At 38.4% G+C, this 9,726-nt stretch overlaps 1 protein-coding gene across 1 annotated transcript in view; it reads right to left on the bottom strand.

Annotated features, from left to right (window-relative positions):
* Positions 1 to 1,153: 1,153 nt before the first annotated feature.
* The window catches only part of LOC116852283 (trichohyalin-like), a 64,061-nt gene continuing 55,488 nt past the window's right edge, over positions 1,154 to 9,726 (bottom strand). The window contains exon 6 of the mRNA XM_032832478.1: positions 1,154 to 1,234. Coding sequence (XP_032688369.1) covers positions 1,154 to 1,234 — 81 coding nt within the window. The remainder of the gene's footprint in view (positions 1,235 to 9,726) is intronic.

The raw sequence follows: 9,726 nt of genomic DNA on the forward strand, positions 1-9,726 counted from the left end.
AACGGCGCGCGCTCTCGATAGATTCTTTCGTGTAATCGATGTCGCGAGGTCGTATGTCGCGCGACTGTTTTGTTTACGCGCCTTAGTTTCATAGGCCTTGCGGCGTTTGAGGTGGCGCAACGCACCGGTGCACGGCCCGATTGATGGTCGGTCGGGCCGGTGTAGTGATGATGCAGGTGTGCATCGTCACAGCATTAATAACGCTGTAATTTAAGTATTCAAAATCATTTGCCACTTGTAATAAAACTACTGAGCAATAGTAATGTATTACTAACCAATCAGGAATACTTTTTTATAAGGGTTGGCCTTGAGTGGCGTCGTTAAGGTCACACACACAGAGCAAAATCATTTAAATTTTTTTTAATGGAACTTCTAATATTTTATTATATATATGTAGTCCTTCATACACACACACACACACACACACGAGGTTTGATAAAAAAATACGCGAAATTTTCGTTTTTCTCAAAAAATCTTTATTTATTCATTGATATTAATCTTGCCCCCTTCATTTTGTCCCATCAGATATAATACATTTGTGTCAGCGCTTTTTCCAATTTTCGAAGCACTTCTGGAACGCAATTTTTGATATGACGTTTAGCTCCTTCAGCGATTCTGTCTTTATCTCTTCAATGTTGGCAAAACGTCATTCTTTCATAGTTCTTTTCAGCTTCGGAATAGAAAGAAGTCACAGGGGGCCATGTCCGGCAAATACGGAGGTTGAAGCATCATAACGATGGGGAGCGGTTCACTTGGACACGGTGCATTTGGACACAGCCAATCACAGCACCGTGTGATTAGAGACATTTGTAGGGTCCCTTGGAACAGCGACTTGTGATTGGACTGTGTCCAATTGCCCTGTGTCCAACTGATATACACCCATAACGATATTGTTTTTGGCCAAAAATTCATAAAAAATTTCAACAATTTCGGAATAAATTTGGCCAAAAATTCACGAACAAAATTCAACAATTTCGGAATAAATTTGGCCAAAAATTTACGAACAAAATTCAACAATTTCGGAATAAATTTTGCTGCCACACGTTTCATGCCCAAAACATCCAAAAAATTGCTTGACATGAGCTAAATGATATGCCAACATCATCAGCAACCTCTCGGATAGTGATTCGGCGATTATCCATAATAATTTTCTTCACTTTTTCGACGTTGTCATCGGTTGTTGATGTGCTGAGGCGTCCAGAGCGCTTGTCATCTTCAACGTCTTCACGGCCTCCTTGGAAACATTTGTATCATTTGTAAATGCTTGTTTTATTCATAGAAGAGTCGCTAAAAGCAACATTCAACATTTCTAATGCAGTAGCTGCACTTTATTCCATTGTTAAAGCAAAATTTAATGCAAATTCTTTGTTTCGTTTTTTCTAAAAGTTAAAAATCGCCGAGCATACCAAAACACGTGTAACCTTTTCGACAGCCAACAATAAAGTAAGCATCCAATATGGCTACCAATGTCAAGATACGTCAGATACAAGTGTACCAATTCAACAAAAAAATGGTGACAATTGGACTTATACAGCCCGCGAAATTTTAAAATACCGCGTATTTTTTGATCAAACATCGTACGTTGTCACATACCCGCGAGGTTCCACGACACACACGACGGGAGCGGCTCCGCCGTGTTGGGTTTCAGTGATCGAACTTCGAGGTCTTGCAAGAGCTTGCTCTTAAAAGGTATTTTGCACTGGATCGACGGGACAGGTTAGGGAATGGGAGAGGATGAACGAAAAATTACAAAATAAAATAGAAGAGAAAAGGAATATAGATGAGGTTTATTGATGGGGGAGCTCGTGATGTACAATTTGAACGTTCTTCGAGAATGGCAATATCTCGATTGTGTTGTCGAGGTGGTACGCGCTCTTAACTAAACACTGACAAGGAGATGCCACAACCTGCTAAATCGATTTCTGAACGAGTGATAGCATGTTCGCTAGCTGTGATGTTGATCAATATCCTAATGAGGTTTGTGCTTTTGTTTGTGAGAAATTACGTAAGAATTAATTAGTATAAAGTTTGGATCATGGGACTATATCACACATATGGCTAAAGTTGCGGCTATCTTTCAGGAAGGCGGCGTGGGTGAGCAGACTGAGGCTCTCACGTCGAACATTTTTGAGCCGGCAGCGAGCGTTCGAATTCCGACAACAAGTTGTCTGTGTGCGATATTTTCTTTTTTCTTATCTTAGGGCATGTAATTAATATTTTTTTAATATAATACATTTGTTTTGCATATGTCTTTCATTTTTATGTTATTAACCAGGAGTAATTAGGGACCCCCCGGGATGGGGAGAGGTGCCGAAGAAGAAGGAGAAGAGCGCCTCTTCCACCCGCGCACACGCGCGGAATAGAGGGACGGCGCACCCGTGAGCGGGAAGGGGACGTCACCGCTGGCGTTCCCTCCCCCAGGGTACTTGCGAGTATGCCGCCCTCCCCTCCCATACGGCCGGGCTCTTCCAGCGGCAATCGCCGGAGGACCCGGCGGGGGGGAGGGAGAGATAATAGAAGGCGCTTGGTTGAGGAAAGGAAACGCGCCATACATATGAGGCGCGAACCCTCCCCCCCATAATTTGCATTGCTTACAATTAAATATATTTTAGTACATAAAATTTTAAGTACATTAAATATATTTTTAGTACATTAGTATATTTTTAGTACATAGAAAGTATTATTAGTACTCATGATAAATAGTGAGAAAGTGATTGTATGTGCATCGCATTACCTCAAATGTCCAAATGTATACTTTTATCGCTTGTAAATAAATCAGGATAGTTGTACATTCTCGTTATCATACTTTTAATCTGCCTATAAAAAACATTGCATGGCAAGTAAATTGCTGTATATTTCAGCGATATTATTTGCAACTTATATGTTGACTTATATTTTGCAAGCATTTGTGTATGGTTTATTGTTGTTTCTCATCTAATTATCCCTGTTTAATAGCTTGATTAATAGATTGAATAAAAATGAGAAACATGCAAAACAAATGTATTATATTCGAAAAACAAATTATATGCTCTAAGGTAAGAAAAAAAAACACGGACAACTCGTCGCCGGAATTCGAACGCTCCCTGCCGACTCACAAATGTTCGACGTGTGAGCTTCAGTCTGCTCAGCCACGTGGCCTTGCTAAAAAATAGTTGCAACTTTAGCAACATGTATAATATAATACAGTCCCGCGATCCAAACTCTATATTGTAATTTTTTACAAACAAAGGCCCATTGGCACAAATCCCTTTAGGATATTGATACTCAACATTGCAGCCAGCAAACGTGCTATGACTCGTTCAGAAATCGATTTAGCAGGTTGTGGCATCTCCTTGTGAGTAAAATAGATGTGGAGCGACTTACTTTTACGGCGACCAGTGAACTGATTACGATACCCGGCATCTTGCGAGAACAGGGGAAGCACCCTAAGTATCTCCCTTTGATTGGAGCGGCTGCCTGAAGGGGTGCCGGTCTCGATCTAATCTCGGGATGATTTTGAATGGTATTTTGAGTAATATTAATTCACACACACTGGGTTGGGATCACCGCTGTAGAATATTCACTCACGACAGAGCACGGATAAGATCGCGTATGAACGAACAAGAGATTATTCTGATATAAAGGGTGCAGCTAGACGTCGAAACAATTGAATGGAGTAACACCGAAGATTGAAAGAAAAAAAAAACGATGACGGAGTTCAACCGTATTTGTAGGGTGTATATCAGTTGGACACGGGGCAATTGGACACAGTCCAATCACAAGTCGCTGTTCCAAGGGACCCTACAAATGTTTCTAATCACACGGTGCTGTGATTGGCTGTGTCCAAATGCACCGTCTCCAAGTGCACCGCTCCCTATTTGTAAGCTACCGGGATAAGACTTAGAAGGATTTTCGATGACAACTGTCTCTCGCGAATGCTGGAAGATGACTGCCTGCGGATTAGAAATCCGCGGTCACCGGTTCTTCTCTGTACTTCTCACAAGGTGCTGATCAGCGTTTTTTCAGTGAGAACGCTGACGAGTCTATCGTGATTGGTGTTCTCCCGTTTTCGGTATCTAGTGAGAGACGGATTATGTACATCCGTTCCCAAGGGACTAAAACGCAAAGCTCAGCAGCAAATGGTGTTACAAAATGTGCAATACATTAAAAAGTTGGAAAGTCGCTGGGCTCCGCATTCGCACGGTGATAAGACATAGACATTAAATTTGACTTTGAAAATCTGATAATAATCTGAATAATCTGAATAATCTGATAATAATCTTATACTTGGGATGCTTAAAATTTTCAATTTCCTATTTCGCGCATGACCAATAATTGATAGTGTAATCACGACGGAATAAGGCGGAATAGAGGAGGAGGGGAGGGGGAGAGGACAAGGAAGAAAAAGAACACTATAAGAAAAGGAAATGAAAGAGAAAAGAGCAAATTGAGAGGGAAAGGAAAGGAGAAAGGAGGAAGATAATGCGAAAAATATGAACCGAAGTCCTCGGGACGTAACAATATATACATTTATGGGGCATTCTCTTTGGACGGGAGACGCCATGCTCCCCAAAATTTATTTGATCCTAAAAAATCGGGCGACGGTGCAAATGAAAGCTTAGAATCTCTATTTTTTATTACCGAGTGGCAGGTTTTCGAAATTCAGGAAATCTAACCTCTATGGCTGTAACAGCACGAAGACGTCATAACGAGCCAGCAGTTTTCGAGTTTAATATTCGTATAGGTGGTTAAGAAATTAGAAACCAAGCTTTTTTTATGTATTTTAACCTTCTGAACATGAATCTCAACTCATTTCTGGTTCATTACTTAAGCGTTTCTACATAACCTCAAAAAACACCCCGAAACAGCAGATTTACGTGATTTTCAATCGCAGATGTGATAAAAAAATTTACTAAGAACTAAATTTAATAGGAACAAAGCCTATTCTCATGTATTTTGTTCCGCTGAACACGAATCTGTACTCATTTCTGGTTCATCACTAAAGTATTTTACCTAACCTCAAAAAACACTCCAAAACAGCAGTTTTACGTGGATTCCAATGGCTGACGTGGTGAGAAAATTAGAAACAAAATCTATTCTCATGCATTTTGTTTTGCTGAGCACAAATCTGAATTCAATTTTGCGTCATCACTCAAGCGTCCCTACTGTTACGGATGAGTAAAAGGAGTGACCAGGCGGGGATCGAACCCGCATTCTGTGGATCCATATGCGCGTGCTCAACTACTGAGCCACGCAGCACTCCGCTCATCTTAACTTCTTATCGTCAACATAAGTCACACATAGGATATGTAACATTATCTAACCTCAAAAAACACCCCGAAGCGGCATTTCGCGTGGTTTCCAATCGCAGAGGTAATAATAGAATTAGGACAAAGTTCATTTGAGATAAAAATGTTAAATACATTTCCTATTCTATTTTGTCTTATAAACAAGTTTTGTACAATTCGTAGGGTCAGAGTAACTTCCGATAAGTAACTGATGTTTTTTATTTACTTTCAAGCTGTAACTCCTTAGTATAAGTAGAACCGCTGGAGCCTTGTTAATTCTTCAAAGGAACTTGAAATTTACCAATAGTTTCAAAAGATTCATATTAACAAACTTTTCTTTCACTTCAGTGAAATACTTTCATTACATCTCGGAATTTCAAGAGAAAAACGTATACTCTCTGTAGAACTCAATTCTTTCCAAAATTATTTTTACGGCAAATATTTCAAAATTATTTTTAGAACTAGCGTTAGAACTAGCGTTTTTTCCAAGCGTTATCTCAGGACATTTATTTCAAAACTTTTCAGAGCTAATACTCACAAACAGTTCTTTTCATAGCTAATACTCACAAACAGTTCTTTTCAGAGCTAAAACTCACAAACAGTTCCTTTCAGAACTAACACTCACAAACAGTTCTTTTTAGAGCTAATACTCACAAACAGTTGTTTTCAGAGCTGAAACTCACAAATAGTTCTTTTCAGAACTATTCCCGAAAAACAGTTCTTTTGAGAACTAATAACCGCAAGCAGTTCTTTTAAGAACGAAATATTTTTTTCCAATAATCATCCAATCTTAGCTTTATTTCCAATATGTCCCGAGCAGACATGTTGCATGGTGATAGATGCTGCAACCCCTATAATTATTTAGGCGTAGATGGTCACAAGGGGAAAGATTTGAGGTATCTCTCTAAACCTCTGAAACGAAAGTTTCCTTCTTTTCCTCCAAGTGCTAAAATTTGTTGGGAATACAGGCGCTGTTATAGTGAGTATATTAAGAGTGTACATTCTGAGTCATCTCAAAATGTACCGGACGATAGGCAAAGTGATATTGATATGAATTCTTCAATTGATATGGATATTGATTCTTCTAATCCTGATGTTGCTCAACCACTTTTAACTGAGACTGACGTTGTTCAGTCAAAAAGGGAAATGGAATTGGAAGAAAGCTAAATGGATTAAAAGAAAAATTTGCAAGCTTATTGACTAAAGATCTACAAAAGTTGAGTATCCTGACAATTGCTCCACAATCATGGTTTGTGAATAAAATTGCAAGTGAATTTGGATGCAGTTGGCAGCTAGCTCAGAAGTATAAAAAACTTAGAGCTTTAAAGAGTATTTTAGGAACTACTACTGCGAAATCAGGTCGAGAATTGCCCAAAGATATTGTCAAAAAAGTTATTAATTTCTATGAAGATGATGCGAATAGCAGAATAATGCTTGGCAAAAAAGATGTTGTTTCGGTGAAAAGCTTGGAAGGTCATTGTTTGATTCAGAAGCGCCTTCTCTTAATGGATTTGAGAACACTTTATGTAACATACAAAGAAAATAATGTAGATTCTTCTGTGAGCTTTAGCAAATTTGCTCAGCTTCGTCCAAAACATTGTGTTCTTGCAGGTTCCAGTGGAACACATTCCGTTTGTGTTTGCACGATTCATCAGAATTGTAAATTATTATTGGATGCTATTAATATAAAAAAGCTCACTAAAGATTCAAAAAATTCAATAAATGACTATAAAGATTGTCTACAGGAAATTACTTGTAAGCATCCCAGCGATTAGTGTTTTTTAGGCGAATGTAGCAAATGTCCAAGTGTTGCAAGTTTATTGCAATTCCTACAACAATTAATGGAAGAGAAAGCTAATCATCAAGTGCAATTTAGTGCCCGGACTGGGACAGATCAATTGACTTTGCTAATGCAAATCCTTTCTACAAATGATTTTATCGATGAATTAGGCGATAAATTAGTTCTTTTAAAACCTCATAGCTTCATAGCAAAACAACAGTCTCAGTTCTTCGAAAATAAAAAAAAGAATCTTGATGAAGGTGAAGTACTAGCTTTGTTAGACTTCTCTGAAAATTACAAATACTTCGTTCAGGAGGCGTCACTTCAACAATACTCAATGTACCGTCGTTCCTGTGGTTTATTACTACAAACAAAATTCAGTAATTCAACACAAATCTCGAGTTTTTTTTATCGGACAGCACAAGGCATGACACAGCAGCTGTTTATACAGTGCAGAAAATGCTAATTCCATGTATAAAACAAAGTCTGCGCGCAAAGAAAATTGTTTATTTCACTGACGGTGCTAAACAGCATTTCAAAAATAAATTCCAAATGATTAATCTCATCAATCATGAAACAGACTTTGGTGTGCAGGCTGAATGGCATTGTCACGCAACTGCTCACGGCAAAGGAGCATCCGATGGTGTTGGAGCCTTATTCAAGAGGGAAGCTGCAAGAAGTAGTCTCTTATGTAAACCAGTTGATGCCATTCTATCTCCTGAAAAACTTCTCAAATGGGGTCAGAATCATTTCAAAACAATTGATATATTCTTTTTACAGCAAAATAGAACATGATAAGGTTGCTCGATCGCTTAATAAAAAATTTAACGAGGTTCTAGCAGTTCCACAAATACAAAAGGGTGATAGCTTCACACTAAATAAAAAACATGAGCTATTAATCAAAAGTTACTCTAATGCTACGACTGGTACGAAACTTATTTACAAGACAAAATAGGAAATGTATTTAATATTCCTGTCTCGAAATTTTTACAAATGAGCTTAGTCCTAATTCTTTTACTACCTTTGCGATTGGGAACTACGTAAAACTGCTGTTTTGGGGTGTTTTTTGAGGTTAGGTAGAAACGCTTTAGTAATGAACCAAAAATGAATACAGATTCGTGTTCAGCGGAACAAAATACATGAGAATAGGCTTTGTTCCTAATTTTTTTATCACATCTGCGATTGGGAATCACGTAAATCTGCTGTTTCGGGGTGTTTTTTGAGGTTATGTAGGAACGCTTGAGTAATGAACCAGAAATGAGTTGAGATTCGTGTTCAGAAGGTTAAAATACATAAAAAAAGCTTGGTTCCTAATTTCTCAACCACTTATACGAATATTAAACTCGAAAACTGCTGGCTCGTAATGACGTCTTCGTGTTGTTACGGCCATAGAGGTTAGATTTCCTGAATTTCGAAAACCTGAATTTCGAATAAAAAATAGAGATTCTAAGCTTTCATTTTCACCGTCGCCCGATTTTTTAAGATGAAATAAATTTTGGGGAGCATGGGGTCTCCCGTCCAAAAAGAATGCCCCATATATACAGGGTGGACCATTTTAATCCATCCAGTCGAATATGTCGAAAACCAAGCACGGGAGAGAAAAATTTTTCAGACAAAAGTTGTTTGGTTTCGAGGGGACCATAAGGCGGTACCATTGCTTTGACCTTGAAGAATTATTTGAAAGTCACATGAAAGTCACCTCAATTTTTTTAAACGGCATCCCCTATTTTTTATTACATATTCTTGTAGCCGACCTCGAGAGCTTTCCAAAACATTGTAATGAAATGTTTTTTCATTGAGTACTTTTCGAGTTATAAAGCTCCAAAGTTGCAATATGAAAAAATTCAAAATATCTCGTAAAGTATTCACTTTCCGTCTTATCTTACACGATTCAACTAGTCAAGGCAAGAATTGGACATGATCCAACCGGTCAAGGCAAGATCTGGACATGATCCAACCAGTGAAGGCAAGATCTGGACATGATCCAACCAGTGAAGGCAAGATCTGGACATGATCTTTCGGGGTAACGATTCCGGTAAACTCGCGAAGCTTCATGATAATTTAGTTGACATTCTCCGAGAACAAGGAGAATATCAACAATCTCTGAGGGACGATAATCAGCCATGGGTATTGTCGGCAGACGTAAGTCTCTGATTGTGAGTAATAAAGTTTGATACTCCGATCAACAGTGGAAGAGATTTCCATAATCAATTGATTCCTAAATATCCAATTGTATCTACAGACTATTAATTTCTATTAATTCCTATTAATAATAATCGGCCCATATAGACGATTGCTACAAATCCTGTTCGCAGAAGTACAAACCTGATTGATTCCTTGATTATTCTTGATGTTCTACTCATCTTAAATAGTCTATTTTTAAAATAATATACCCTCTATTGTTTCCAAAGAAAATATCGACCAGATCTTACCTTCACTGGTTGGATCATGTCCAGATCTTGCCTTCACTGGTTGGATCATGTCCAGATCTTGCCTTCACTGGTTGTATCATGTCCAGATCTTGCCTTGACCGGTTGGATCATGTCCAGATCTTACGTTCACTGGTTGAATCATGTCTAGATCTTGCCTTGACCAGTTGGATCATGTCCAATTCTTGCCTTGACTAGTTAAATCGTATAAGATAAGACGGAAAGTGAATACTTTACGAGATATTTTGAA

Source organism: Odontomachus brunneus, unplaced genomic scaffold (assembly GCF_010583005.1).
Source record: "Odontomachus brunneus isolate Ranch 3 - 2012 unplaced genomic scaffold, Obru_v1 Obru_scaffold_211, whole genome shotgun sequence".
In the NCBI taxonomy this organism is placed as follows: Eukaryota; Metazoa; Arthropoda; class Insecta; order Hymenoptera; family Formicidae; genus Odontomachus; species Odontomachus brunneus.